The sequence below is a fragment of the Haplochromis burtoni genome, unplaced genomic scaffold, assembly GCF_018398535.1.
Source record: "Haplochromis burtoni strain Fernald_Lab_line unplaced genomic scaffold, NCSU_Asbu1 Contig_60, whole genome shotgun sequence".
NCBI classification, from domain to species: Eukaryota; Metazoa; Chordata; class Actinopteri; order Cichliformes; family Cichlidae; genus Haplochromis; species Haplochromis burtoni.
The window spans coordinates 967,599-983,062 of NW_024582421.1; the positions used below are offsets into that span (position 1 = coordinate 967,599).

The 15,464-nt window shown below is 40.4% G+C and overlaps 1 protein-coding gene and 2 long non-coding RNA genes across 5 annotated transcripts in view; 2 read left to right on the forward strand and 1 right to left on the reverse strand.

Annotated features, from left to right (window-relative positions):
* LOC102304510 lies at nucleotides 1-12,544 on the reverse strand. 2 transcript variants are annotated; one of them, XR_006054428.1, is made up of 4 exons: nucleotides 12,430-12,544; nucleotides 8,363-8,794; nucleotides 5,782-7,286; nucleotides 1-807 (listed from the first exon to the last, which is right to left on the reverse strand). It is a non-coding gene; the product is annotated as an uncharacterized LOC102304510 (long non-coding RNA). The 2 variants fall into 2 exon arrangements; XR_001336880.2 differs by lacking the exon at nucleotides 1-807 and having other exon boundaries at nucleotides 4,583-7,286.
* LOC121814554 lies at nucleotides 2,402-5,351 on the forward strand. Its single transcript, XR_006054429.1, has 2 exons — nucleotides 2,402-2,739; nucleotides 4,589-5,351. It is a non-coding gene; the product is annotated as an uncharacterized LOC121814554 (long non-coding RNA).
* Nucleotides 12,453-15,464, forward strand: part of dalrd3 (DALR anticodon binding domain containing 3) — a 26,357-nt gene continuing 23,345 nt past the window's right edge. For both annotated transcript variants that reach the window (XM_042221047.1, XM_042221046.1), the window contains exons 1-3: nucleotides 12,453-12,692; nucleotides 14,441-14,748; nucleotides 15,051-15,361. In XM_042221047.1, coding sequence (XP_042076981.1) covers nucleotides 12,453-12,692; nucleotides 14,441-14,748; nucleotides 15,051-15,361 — 859 coding nt within the window. The remainder of the gene's footprint in view (nucleotides 12,693-14,440; nucleotides 14,749-15,050; nucleotides 15,362-15,464) is intronic.

The following is a 15,464-nucleotide window of genomic DNA, read 5'->3' on the forward strand; positions in this document are numbered from 1 at the left end:
TCTATACGAAATATTCTTTTTCAATCTGATTTGAAGAATTGTTTAAAATTTGTACATTTATATACTTAGCTGACCTGAGTAGGTTGCACCGAAGAACTGGAACTAAACATCCAACTTCAAAACTTAATGTATCAAACAGTTAAAAGCCTTTCAAAGTAATTCTTTGCAGTTTGCATCAGGACAGAGAATATTAATCAATCTGTACATGCTGTAAAGTTAAGGAGAACACACACACACACACACACCAAAGCATCATGACATTTATTTTGGTTTCCAGTAGTCCTGTGTGATTCTGCAAATTCTGGTATCAATCTGATACCTATCAAATACAGGGCCAGTATTGCCGATATAAACACAGGTACTGATACTTTAACCTGTAAACACAGCTTATTTAGGGGAGAGCAGTGTGTCATAATTTAAGAAATCCTCAATTTGCAAATTCTGAACACATTTTCATGACCACTAAATCCTTTTAATAAAATAGTTTAACACAATTCAGTGAACTTAGTATCAGATCAATACTCTTTTCCATCTGTGCGGGTACAGTGTTAACATTTGGATGGATCTGCCCACCTAGAGTTTCCAGAGAAGCTCGGTTTGTTGCCACTCAGTCCAATCTTGCTTCGAGGACAGTGGTTTCCACCATCACATAGAAAGCCACCACCCTTTCTCCGCCTACCTCCACATCTTCCTATCTGCTGAAGGTCTCCAGAGAGCATCAGGTATTCCTCTGAATCTCCCGGACTTTCCAGGCTGAAACGCAGACTGTCTGATGGGAGTTGTCCGGTCACACTCTGTTGGTCACACCTGCCCTCGGTTCATCCATCATGTCGCACGCAGACGTTTGTAATTAACACACAGGAAAGAGTCAGTTTACATGCCTCAATTAGCACAATGGATAGATGAAGGTTTTACATGTGAAACCGAACCCCGATCTGTGAAATAAAGCCACCATTTGTACTTAAAGTCACTTCTGTGACTTCTCCTACTACTTCTGGTAAGGGTGCAGTGGTTATGGCAGAGGCTGGTTTTTTTTTTTTTGTTTAAGGTTTTCATTTGTTCCAAAAAAAAAAATTGTAAAAATAGGCGATACAACTCCCACAATGCCTCCTTTAATGCTGAGTGACCGTCGTCGGGTACAAAGGCTCACTCTGGTTACAAGAAACCTTCAGATGAGAACACGTTTGAAAGGGTTAAGCTTATTTGTATGTTCATGTTACATCCTTTTCAGCAGCATTCTACCGACATTGTGAGACATACCCAAACCATACACAGATAAAACAATGGTTACGATATTACAATGCAATATTAAACTTTCCAAATTAACTGATTTTAGCCCATTTTAATAGTTACAATTAACACCACCTTTGTTGTCACTACTATTATGAGTATTAAGTCATTACTACGGCTACTCATAGCTGTAGAAAACATTAGAAAACTAATAATGCATTTTATGTAGTCTTTGGAATAAACAAATGGGTATAGTTGACATGTTTAATGGTTACATATTGGTTAAACTATATATCATTTAAGTAAGGTAAGGAAATGAGTCACGTAAAGAACTATATCTCTCATATATTGTGTTTCAGATTCTAATTATGACTGGGGTTTTTTTAAAGTGACTGATTCATTTCCTTACCCTACTTTCAGTGTGAAAATGATATATAATATAATACACACTGCATTCTCTTGCAGTGGAAACAATTGAGTATAATTTCAATCAGATGTTGTTTTATTGTATAAAATTTGAAAAAAAAAAAAAAACTGAGTCCAATAATTATTTTACAAATGTTTGATTATCTGTGCGTGGTGTTAAAACCTGATCTACAACAACAGTTCATGAGATTAAATTAAAAATGCACCTTTACTTATTTACGACACTCTTATGCCCTATTTGTTAACCCAAACAGGACTGAGTAGGTTTAAGTTGTGGAGATTTAACCATCCACCAAAACAAAGTGAAGGAGAATAACGTTTCTTGTGTAGGCTCACAGCATTTAAAAAAAAAGGAAAAGGAAAAAAGTAGAATATCTTCTGGTCCTGGATAATCCAGATTTTTCCAGTTTTATTTTTTTTAAGCACCATAGAAGTGTTTTCACTGAAAATAAAGTTAATTTGTTTGAAAGATATGAATCTGACTTTTTAGAAATTACATCAGCACCTCAAACTAAAATCTACATGCACTTAAACTTGTATTTTTTAATCTGAATAATCTGATCCTTTATAAAATATAAAAATATGTTAATTTACAGTCACTACAGGAGAATGAAAATGAAAATAAATGTATTTAAGTCATAAAAACTGATCGTGTGTCACTTATATGTACTACAGACAATAAAACATTGTATAAAACATATGGCTGTTTAATGATAAATGAAAGCATTTGAATCAGTTAAAGTTTAAATACACTGAGGTTGTGCTTACTGTACAACAATTTTAAACAGAAAAGGCACATAAAAGTGAACTTTTACACCAATTGTGGGTGTTTTTTGTTTGCCTAGAATGCATTTTAAATAAAGAAAACCAGCTGCCGTCTCTGTGCGGAGGGCGAGAGGCGAGTTGGGGCAGTGGGAGTGGATAAAGGAAGGAAAGGAGGAGTTTTGCCCTCAGGAGAAGTGAAAGTGAAATGAATCTGTGGAGTATTTAAAGAGGAAGTTTGGAGTCCCAGAGCTGTTGGCAGACGGGACTGCAGAGGACGACGCAGCGCTCAGACGCGCAGGTGAGCCGCTCAACATTTAGGTAAAAGCTTTTTAAATTTCAGCAACACTGAATCTAATGATGAGCCGTGTGTCTGACAGCTTCTTGTGTACACTCACTTTGCTTTCATTCTCTTGCTTGGCTTCTGAATGGCTCCACCTCTCTCTCTCTCCCCTTATTCAGTTTAACTTTAACTCTTTCCTCACATTCCTCCCACACACAGTTTGCTTTTTTTTTTTAAATTGATTGCAACGGATGGGTTTGTTTAATTCTCCCACACACTGTAGAAGAGCTACAAAGTCGTCAGGTTTAAATCAGGGGTTTAAGCCGACAAGACAAACTGAAAGTATCTTTGAGCTGCTGCTGTTTTGTCTCCTTTGCGAGGCATCTTTCTTTCAGTGACTTCGTCTTTTGTTTTCCTGGATTAGCTGTTAATTACAGGGCAGAGTGAGGCATATTTCAGGCTTCACAGGAAGAGTCCCACGATGGAAATCTCTTCCTTAAAGTTTTCTCGTCTGCTCTCTTCTTCCTTTTTATCGTTTCTATCAGCTCTTCCTTGTCAGACTGACCTCCCGCGCCCCCTCTGTTGTTTGCTTTCTTTTTCTTTCTGACAACTGATAACACAAAACTGGTTTTTCAAGCTAGAATACCTATATAGTCCTATTTATGACTGCAGTTACAGTAAGTGATGGGTCTATTTTCAATATCTGGATATATGGATATGGATTTAAAGCTGACAAGCTGAACCTCACGTTGTTTTTTTTAACATATATGCTTTAATTGGGTCAAAACAAAAACTACTTTTTCCTCTTCTGACTCCTGCCTCTCAGGAAAGCCGTACAGTTGTTCTGCTACCTTTCCCCCTCAAGCAGACCAAACCTTTAAGGGGAGTATTTCTTTAAGACGCACTCTGGTTTAAGAGCGTTCAATCAGACAGCAACACAGTAAATTATCTAACTTAAAAGAACAGAAGACTTTACAAAAGCATCTATTATCAGTTCCAGAAACCAGTTTTGGTTAATAAGAGTTTTCTGTAAAAAGCAGTTTGTATCCCATAACTCTCGCTAACATCTTTGTCCATTTTATTACAAATTTAATGGTGAGCCTGTAATCTTTTTTTAAGCTACTGTAATGAGCCAAGCTGCTGTGTGACTGGGAGGTGTGTCGTGTTTGGAGTGATAAACTAAATCTCCTTGCATCTGTCTGAATCTGTGTGGGACTTTTAAATCACCGAGTTAGACCTGAGTGGCTAGGTGATTTTAATGGTTGTTTTTATGTTACAGCATAAAGAACACTGGACTCTGATCGCCTTATAGGCTTAAATGTCTGCTTCTGCAGAAGCATAAACCAGCAGTTAGAGAGTCGGAATAAATGGCTGAAAATGATCAAACTTTATCAAAAAAAAAAAAAAAAAAAGAAATGTATCACAAAGTGAGTTTTCACTTGTTCATTGATGAAATACATCTTTTTTTTCTTTAAATTGTTCACATTTCAGCCAAATAACTTAAAGTACATCATGGTGGAGGTTACACAATTTCCATTGAGATCCACTGTGAACCACTGCAGGTCTGAGATCAGGTCGTGTCAGCGCCCAAAAACCAGAACAAAACGAGCCAGAGGAAGTTAGTGTTGCGACTGCCACTGAATCATCTAAACCCTCAGCTGCTCGCGCAGCCCAACAATGGAAACAAGCCATAATTCTCAATTTCAAATCACTAAAAAGCACCTTACTCATTTGTCAGTGCAAAACAAACATGATGTAATGCATCGAAAAGCTCACTCATGTTTTTCCGTTTCAGGTCGTCTGAGTTTGATCACTGCTCTCAAACATATCATGTAAATTCACCTACTTTCCGTTTCTAACTTGTTCTTTTTTTCCTTTTTATTTTAGCCGTGTTGACCTGAGGCCAGCCGTGCTGAAACCCTCTGTTTGTGGGTGGGATTGTAACGGAACCCATAATGCAGCTGTGATTCTGAGCCCCAGCTGGTTATGGGGTCCGTTTCCATCCCACGGCGCACAAGACATCCCCCGACACATCAGCCCGGTGGGGCATCCTCCTTCCTTCCACACATCAGACATTACGCTTCAACACTGCAGGTCACCTTGAAATGTTTTTAAGACAGAATTCATGTCACGTCAGTTCAAAACTCTCACACGAAGAACAAAAACCATGTTTAAACAGTAAAAGCAAAACACCAGTGGCAGTAAAGAACGCTATAAAAGCATCTGGGGTAAAAATACCCAGCTGAGTCACTGAGAAAACCCATTTTGATAACAGCTACTGTCTCGCTGTTCACCATCACGGCCCACGCAGGGCAGACCTGTGGTTTTGTTTCTGTTGAATCAGTGAAGAAAGTGAAACTAACGCCTGTAAGGTCATGTGACACTCTGTCGCCGGTCTGCAAAAGTGGTTCGACTGACTGATGCAGAGGTGTTTTTCCTCAATGACACGTTTTCTCCCGGATTGCTGTGAGCAGGAAACGCAACCGGGAATTTCGTGTCAGCCAAGAATGACACCTGAAACAGCAACTGAGGCAGCTGAAAATTATTTTTTACTTTCAATATTTAAAATGTGTGTAGTTGTTGTTGTTTTTTTAAAAACTAATTGTATTGCTAAACAGGAATTTCTAATAAACCTCAAACTTTAAACTGACAGTTAAAGTTATTATTTTTCTTGCAGTGCCCATTGTGGCACGTTGCTTATGATGCGCTCTACCATCGACGGTTTCAGTGGTACATATGTACAGTAAATAACAGTGGTTTTTCTCGTCCTCTTGGTACTACTACCTGGTTTATGTATGACAACAATGCTTTCTCGGAAAGCTCGTGACAACCCATGTTGTCCTGTAAATGTCAAATCACATTACAAGCTTTTACCATTTCCTCCAAACACATCACAAAGCAGCAACTGCAATTTGTTCTGCTTTTACAAATGAGTGTGGCCCACTGTTTCCACAAACCGGCACACAATATGTATACGTGTTCTTCTTAATATCCATTGTTGGGTAAGGCTGCTTAATCTATAAGAGTGAGGAAAAAACTGCCCTCAATTACACCAAACAGCATCACCTACAGAGGAGTACCTGTAATTTGACAGTTCCACAAGATCACAGGAAATGACTGAGCAGCAGGTTCCGTGTTGAGTCCACACCTGCCATCACCGACCCTGTGAAAGAGGGTGAAACCTTTCAACAAGCAGAGCACATATTTGGCTTCATAAGGGATTCTGTTTTGGTCGGTTCAAAATAAAGACAAACATATTGGGATAAAGCTTCATACAAGTCTGTTAGATTTTTATTCTGCTATAACTTAGTATTTAACTGTGGATGATGACGTGATGTTTTTTGTTTTGTTCTTTCATGGCAGTTTTCTCATCTGGGTGGATAGCCTGCTCTCTATCGTGCCGGTGTGTCCTCTTTGTTGATTGGACCTCACCTCATATTTCTATACAATTATTATACTATATTCTAAAATATTATTTCATCTTATTATACATCAGACTATCCTGATGATGTCTCAGCCAAAATATGCTTTCAATATTTGGTAAGTAAAATGAATGTTTCCATCTGGTGCCTGTATTCTGTTTGTTTTCATATTTGTCAAGACCGGGCACGCGATTCATGTTTAAGATCTGGAGCTGAGCGCACTCCTACTTTGTGTTACATTTCAGTGTTCACTCAAACATGTCTGGCCTGGATGGTGGAGGAATACACCCACCCGCGTGTCAGACACTAGACTAACTCAGCTATCTTTTATTTTCTGTTCACGCTGCAGGTATTAATCCACCAAATGCAGATTTTCAGACTCACACAACTCAGATCCCAGAAGCATGATGGTGAAGCTTAAAAGGTTCAAAAGCACTGAGAGCGAAGAGGAATGTAGATCAAACCACCCGCATTTCTATAGAAAAGAATTTTTCAGAAAAGCCAAACATGCCTACTGCATTTTCATTCTTGCTTAGTCATTTGTAGACAAGATGAAAATCTGAGTTACACACAGCTACACAGAAGGTGAGAGCGCTCAGGGAAATTTAAAAGAAAAGAAAACACACAGCACTCTTTGACACAAAGAAAGCCACTCTATTTAGTCTTCCACAGTAGGCTGTGTTATCAAAAAGCAAAGGCAGAACCAGAAAGACCAGCTATTCATTTTCTACGTTTACTTTGCTAGTACGATAAAACTGAATTACAGTATGCATCTAAAAGCATGTACTGGTTAACTAACGACTGAAATCAACTCACAGAAAACAAAAGTGTGAACATGACCTGGATCAGTAGTAGCTACAACTGAACAGAGTTGAGGTTAATTTGGGCTGAGGCACTGGACAAGTGGTGAACAAGTGCCATTCACACAAGAACGAGTCAGTCAGCAGCCTGAAGGAGCCAAAGGCAAAGGAAACTTGGACAGTAGTCTTTCACAAGTTTGAGGTATCACGTCCTATTCTTTCATTCATGGCTATGAACTGGCTCATGAGACTGTTCTTCATTTCCCTCACATGCTCCTTTAACCTCTGCAAACAGGCGTCCATCTCTCTGATCTGGGCGTCCGTCGCCAACACTGATGTGGAGACTTCCTCCATCACCGTGTGCTGTAAAACAAAGACATTGCAGCATGCAATTAGAAGACAGTGACACCCTTTCATCTGTCTCCTCAAAGTGAAACTATGGCCACCGGTCTTACAGTCGACCATCCCTTCAAATCTACTCTGGTGAATAGAACAAACTCCAGCAATAAAAGAGCCTCCTGATAAGGACAGAATATTGAATAAGTGATACTGATCCTTATGCAGATTTCCTACAGATTAGATAAAGAACTGGAGACCCAAATACTGGCCAGAGGTCAGTTTAAATGCATGCAGGAATCTGATGGCATTCTTTTAAAAGCTAGCTTATCTGACAGAGTGGATCCAACTGTGAAAATTTGTGTTCAAAGACAATGTGTGTGCAACAATGAAGCCCACCTACACCTAAATACTGAGAACATCCAAGGGCATGCCGATCAATTTCAGAAAGTCCTTTCCACTAAACCCCAACATCAAAAGTATATGGGATAATAATAAACACCTCTGCATGGTCTTTGCTGATAATTTGAAAACTGAAGAATAGCCATGAACGCTTGGGCTTTGTTGTAGGTTTTCAATGTGCACAGAAAAAATGATGTAGCTCCCACAGACCTCACTACCTGCTGTAAAAGGCTTGAGCTACTCTGTGGAGCCAGACCTGTATAGAGAATATAAACAGAGTAAAGTGTAACTGGACCAAAACCTCCTGTGCAGTAGTGTGTTTAAACCAGTCTATGTGATATCTGCACCTCACGACCAATTCACACTCTATACTATTTTAGTGATTTTTACTGGAATCTAAATGCACTGGTCTCCATAGAAGTTCAAACGTCAAACAAGCTTGTTGTTTCAGTGTGCTGAAGGCTACAAATAAAGACATTCAACAGAATGGTTCAGACATTTTTTTAGAGTGCAGTTCAAAGTTTTTTCCCCCCCATTCTTAAAAAAATAAAAATTAACAATTCGGTTTAGAAGTACTGAACTTCGAGGACAGAAACTAAGTATTGACCCTGTTGCACTAGAATCGATCTGATACCGATACCAGCGCTTGATTGATAGCATCTAGCACCGCCCCTGCAAACTTGCAACAGAATCAAACTCACGGGGCTGATTGTGTGCACGTGTTCTGTACTGGTCCTCGTCGTCATCCACCTCCGCTGGGCCCAGGTGCTTGTTAAGCCCTCTGTCGTCCACTTCGTCCCTAACTGCACTTCGGTGCGGAAGTGGGCGTGGCGGGTGTAGGTGCTGGGGATGGCGCTTCACCGGGTTCCCCTCCTGGGCATTTCGAAGATCACGTCGCTGTCTACGTATCAGCTAGACGACGCGCTCGGTCCCGCAGCGGGTCTTCTGCTCGTGGTACAGTGACCCGCGGACGACCCTCTCCGCCAGCAGCTGTTTATCCGCCGGTAAACCGCGGAGTTCTCGCCGTGCCCGCGATCAAGTTGCGGATCCTCAGCAGTCTTCGGATTTCGTTCTCCTGCCAGTTGTGCATCCTGGGGTTGCGTTCAATTACCCCAACAACACGTCTCAACTTACTAAAAAACAAACAAACAAAAAAATCACACAAACACCGTTTTAAAAAGATGCATTTATTTATTTAATCTTCGCACCCCGTTCGTCATACAGCTCCGCCGGAAGACGACGTGCAAAAAGAGGATTATTTGTCTCCCACCCCCTCATCCCCCCTTTTAAACTCCTGATACCGTCATCCACGTCACGCCAGTCACTCTCAACCCTAGTAAACACACTAAAAAACACCGATAAACAGCCAAAAATTGCGAAAACAAATAGTCATTTACAAACTTCACCTTCTAGCAAAGTTATCACAGATTTGTAGTCTTATTCGTATTTATTGGATTCTATTATTGTTCTTTAATTTATATTTAGTTTCCAGAGGGTGCTTCCTTATTTCATGTTAGTTTTTATCGTTAAAAAAAAAGGTTTGTTTTAGTTTCGGTTTAATTAGTTTCCCTCTTGGTTTAAGTCTAATTATTATTGTATGGAGGGCATGTGTCAGAGGCTAGAGTTAAGAAACTTAGTACAGGTATTACAATAAAAACAACTTTTGGAAAGCGGTTCACTCAAATTGTGTCATAGTATTGTAGACATTCAGAGTCTCCAACAGTCTCTCAACACCTCATGACTCAAGTTTTAATACTTTATTTTTATACTAAACTAACAGATACTAAAACTAGGGATATTTTCTTCACAGCTTTACTTTAATTATTGTAGTGCACAAAATTGCTTCAGTTAGTTTTAATTGCTCTCAAAAGTCATTTAAAAAATATTACACACAACAACACACAAACTAAAATATTTCTTCACATCTAGTTTAATTTACTTTTATTTAACTATAACAACTTCTCCTAATGGATTTCATGTTGCTAAGCGAAGGACATCCCAGTATCACATATTGTTTATGATATGTATTCTGATTGTACTCTGACTCTGAATGAAAGAAGTCAAAGTCTAACTCTCCGGCTAAACAACACTGGAAAGGTTCAATAAAACCTAACAATGATGAGCACATATATCATCCAATCAGAGCAGGTCTGTCTGCAGGTGTATGGTAACACATGGCACACCTACTTGGTGTAAATAGTTGCATTTTAAGTTTAGGCATGTTATTTAATGTGCTTTTAAGGCAAGTCTTATGTTACAGCAATGCTTGGGCTAAAACAGGTTCGTGATAAAGTGAAGGGTTGTATTGTGTAATCCACTGTACTGTAGATGGACCTTTGTGAACCAATCGGTTAACAGATCAGGTACTGCCCCAAGGCAAAAAGGTAAATATAGGACAACAGGCTTGGACATCATGCAAATGCAGAACCAGATAACTTGACAGCCCCCCCCAAAAAAAAAATAAAAATAAAAATAAAATCAAGGCGGGAGCAGTATTACAGCACAGCTGCTGCAGTCGCTCTGCACTGCCCGGTTCCAAATCATTCCTTCAAAATAACAAACCTTCAGGATAAGGGAACAGAGTCTTTTCCTGAAATGATCCCTTCATTTCTCAGATTAGTTATGAGCTCTCGGTCAGTTATGAGTGACAGTGAGGGTTAAACTAACCAAGTGTGTGATTCAAGTCAGTAGTTTTTTCTTAGCTATACTCATCCTACAGAGGGCAGTCTTTGTCCCTGAGCCTACGGCTAATGTAGCCAGAGGTTAATAGAAGATAGGCTCATTTCCCTACTTTACATTTTAAAAGTCTTCTTTTGTTTGAACAAACTTTAAATGTTAGAGTTGCCTGTATCAGATGAGAGTGTCGAAGCTCTCTGCTGCAGCTTTAGAACATCAAGAACTATAAAGTGTTTGCCATATTTATCTGACCAGCAGCACTTAAGGGAGCCGGAATAAACAGAAGACACTTTTTTTTTTTTTGGACCTTATTTCAGTTCAGTGTGATTAATGCAGCCAGAGTGCTAGCCAAACACTGAACCATTAAGCTTCATTTTGTTTTTAGGACACAGGAAAGCAAGACTTTGCACATCTAACTGCACACCATCAGGACATCCAGACGTCAGCGCTATACTGACTCATCTCTTTCCTGTAAACCGAAGGCTGCTGCATGTTCACACGAGAGGTGTTAAGCCATGTAACACGAAGTCCTGTTTGTTGCTCACATTTACTAAATCCATTTTGTCTGTCATTTCTGGTCAAATTTCCAAGCGTAATGTGCAGTGCATTATCTGCCTCAACAGCAGCTCAGACAATTAAAGTTCCTTGAATATCACCTTAGTAGTTTATAATAAGAAGAAATGTGGACTGAGGCACTTGACAGCTGTCAGACAGTTGGTGGTCTGATGAGGCAGAAAGTGCAGGGAACTAGGTAGCACTCCAATATTTCATGATTTTTCTTGTAGTTTCATAAACTGATTATTTCAGTCACGGTTGTGAGCTGACATTATAAGGCATTTTTCTGTTATGGTCCATTGACCTCTGCAGATGGATGTCCTCCAGCACCTGTGTGCAGTTGCAGGAGGACTTTTCTCCAAGCTAGGTGACCGTCACTGACACTAGCTTCATCACTGTTGTTTTCCTTTTCTTTGCTCAAAATGCAGCATGTCATTAATGGGACAATGACACATTTTCTGCAGTTTGTCTCTTTAAATCATAGAGATAATGGGATCTCCATGTCTTTAGGTCCATAATTTGTTTGACAGAGACAATTTTTGATAATTTTGCCTCTATACACCTATCAAAATGATCAAACATTACTTGGGCAAAATTACAAACTTTTAAATATAAGGGTTACTTTTTTAATACTTGGATGAAATTCCTTTGCAGTCAGTAACTGCCTGATGCCTGGAACCCACAAACATCACCGAATGCTGTGTTTTTTCCTTTGAGATATTCTGCCAGGCTTTTGCTGCAGTTGTCTTCAGCTGCTACTTGTTTGTGGTTCTCTCTACACTCAGCTTTGTATTTAATAACTGAAAAGCTGCCCTGCTAGGTTGACAACCATTCATACTCAAATTTACACCTACGGCTAATTTAGAATCACCAGTTCACCTAACCGCACTAACTGCATGTCTTTGAACTGCTGTAAGGACCTTCCTTTGTGCTACCCATAACTTTATTTACAATCTTTTAAAAAAAACCATTTGCTTAAATGATCAATGTGAAAATTGCTGCATGTTTAGTTTCTACACACAAAGCTGTTTATGGTTGTATTAGCAAAAAAAAGTAAGCAATAAGAAAATGATCTAACTAAACTTCACCCCTGATGGAAGGATTTCATGATGTTGGGTTTCTAAGACCAGGATCAACTTTTGAGTTGTGGGCTCACCTTATGGTTGACCTTTCTCCCACACTGGATAAGAGGTGGCGAGCTCAAACCCTAACAAAATTCCAGAGTCTCAGTACAGAGAGCAGTATGCACAAATTTTGGGGCACAACTACTGCAGTTATTTCACCTAACACTAGATGGCGCCATGCTGGTCCGACACGCGAATGTATGTCGTAGGAAAACACAAATTACATTTCACTAGTTCCGCAAAGAGAAAACAGGCAATGCAGCGCAACATCTGACATCAACCAGCGAGCAACCGTGCGGCTAGCGTAACCCAAAATCAGGCTCATCTTCGCCCGTCTCAACGCGAGCAGCGGGACGACGCCTTGACACAAGATATGAGGAGAGGGTGAATGAGCTGACTGGTAGAAAGCTCACCTGTTTGTGCTGTGGTGGTGGTGATGATGATGGAGAACATCGAGGAGCTCTCGCCCCTTCGCATCACCCCTACAGTCCGTGCTCTGAGCTCCGCGCTGCGGGGGAAGCGTGAAGATGTCCACGGTTCCAGCCGTGTAAACGGTGACAGGGTATTCCCTGAACCGGAGAAGCTTTGGTTTAAGGAGAGCAGCGCTAAAAATCTACGAAACAGGGACTTCTTGTCGCCGACCACGATGCTTAACACGCTGTACGCCGACGGACAGGTTGGTTTGACTGATACCTGTTGGATATATTAGCTTCTGCGTGACTCCATGCTAATCTCAGAGTGTGCTGTTTTATGTTATTTCAACATAGCGCTAAATAGTATCTAAGCCGCTCAATGCGCTTTCTGAACACGCTTCTTAAATCTAGTCAAACCGGACGCTGTCACCAGACAGCGGGAATACCGCTGCTTAAACACATTGAAGTTCCGATAAACAGCTCTTCATTTTATTCTTCCGCTAAGCGGTGTAGTTCCTCGGCACTAGTGTGTTTATGTTAGTGCTAGTTCGTTTCGCGCAGTAATACAGTGATATTAAAAACGAATAAAGGTGTTTTCAGCTGTTTCGAACGTGACTCGACCAATAGGAGCGAGGGACCGAACTGTCTGCTTTAAAGTGCTCAGGTGATTCCGACTGCCCGTGAATGCCACACGGTGTCATAAATAACACCTAAATTCACAAAACGGTAGGTACATCTGAATGATACTAAGAGGGCCTGGTACCGTGGATTGATCAGGTTGCTGACTTTGCTCCAACATCATCATCGACCAGGCACTAACAGCCTGCAGCAGTAATTATTAACCCATGACTGACACATACAATATAGGTCAGATAGACAGAAAGGCCAAGCTGGCTGTGCTGCAACTTGCGTTACACAGAGCACAAAAAGACCCCGTTTAAAGCTTGTTCTCTTCAGCCATAAAATATGACAATGCAAAGATTAAAAAAGAAACACATTAGTACATATTTGTTTATATCCTTGTGCATGTGTTATGTTCCACAATGCACTCGTTTTGTTTACAGTGTAGAGATGCACTGGCATTGATTTCTAAAGCAGATTCCATTATCTAATGTTTTTTTGCCACTGAGACATACTGAGAATGGTGTGCATTTTTTATTTTATTTGCAAAAATGTGTGTAGAACAAATAAAACATGAAGCACTTTTCAAAACAATGTTACAAAGTGCTTAGCAATAATAAAAGCAACAAATATGAGAAGTTGGAGTTAAGCATGACTACAGTGGGAATTTAAAAACAATTAAAAATTGAAAAGATTAAGGAAAAACAAACATTTATACACATTTGGGTCTTAAAAATGAAAAAGATTCCACATTAGCAGTTATAGAAAGCGGATGATAAACATGTGCTTTAAGAGATTTAAAAGAGGTTACAAAATTAGCCTGGATGAGATGCTCAGGCAGGGAAATCCAAAGTTGTGAGACCTGGACTGCAAAGCCTCGATCTTTAGTGACTGAACAAGCTTTACAGACTACTAACAAGAATATGCTTTGTTAGTGGGCAGCAGCCATACTCATTTAAAATAACATCTCATAGATATAGGCAGGGGACAGACTATGTAGGGGTTTAAAGTCCAGGAATAAAATGTTAAAATTAATTTTTAAAGCTAACAGGTAGCCAAAGAATGATTGCAAGGACTGGTGCCTGTCAGCAGGATTTTGAATTAATTGATTTTTGATATCTGTCTAAGCTGAATGAAGAAGGATTGCATGACATTAGACTCAAATGAGAGGTCAGAGTCATAAAATACCCCCCAAGTTGCAAACCTCTTTGCAAATATTCTTTAATACAATGCTAATGCTAGGGGAGGATTGTGTGATTATAACTGCGTGACTGTGTCATGTATCAGACAACCATTAATACTTATAAAAACAATAAAAACGCCCTTCATACATTATACTTTTCTTATTGCTTGTATGTGACATCCTATATCTATTTTTACATCCTCCCAGGTCCCTCCAGCAGTGATGTCCAGAGTGCTGTCCCTTCGTGGTAGTGGGGTTCTCCCTGTGGCTGGTGGGGAGGTGATGGGTGAAGGTCTAAGGGTACGGGTGGATCGGGCTGCCACATTCAGGGCCGTTCTGGCGGGTGGAGCTGCAGAGTACCTGAAGCCCTTGAGTCATAGGCAGGGCTGTGTGGTGCTCAACTGCCCCGCACTGCACCCTAAGTCCAACACACCCAGTCCTGACACAATGAGTTTAGGCCAGCTGAGGACTGTTCTTCTGGCTGACCACATGGGGGCACTGCTGAGAAGACAGGGGTGAGTCTGGTTTAATGGACCTGGACCTTGTAAACATTGCCAGAAATGTCGGGCTTTTAAAATCCTCTTGGTTTTAATTTTTCTCTCATTCAAAATGAATTAATAACACAGTCATCATAACACTGGAAAATTCCCTAAATTAACTGTTTACTGCTTCCCAAATGTGACAATTAGCTGATTTTTCTCTTTTTTGCATTAGTGGACATTTGAAAGATTTTACCATTGGCTTCTTGATAATCTATAGACTAATCAATTAACCATCAATGGATGCAACTGTTAATTAATCCCTTTCCCTGTCTTAGATATGCCGTGTCCTTCTGCCCCACACTTCCTGAAGACAGCGACATCATCAGTTTCCTCCGAGCCCTGGGAATCGATTGGCCGACAGCCCCGGGTAATTGGACGAATGAAGAGCGGGAGGAGAAGATTCAGGACTCGCTAGAGAAGTCTCAATACAGAGAGAGGGAAATGGAGAGAGGCAGGAGAGCTAGCGGAGGGGGAGGGAGGAAAGCAGAGGAGGGAGAGAACGAAGGAGCACTCAGGATCAACCTGAAGCAAGTTTTTCAAGAGGAGGGGCTGCCGGGATACGACCCCAGCCTTGGCACCTGCACGGGTGAGTCTGAGTGCTTTCCCCCATTGTTCCCTTGCTTACCACAGGCCTTCATTTACACCTCATCATGAAGAATGATCAGTTTATCCAAATCCAGGGCAAATAT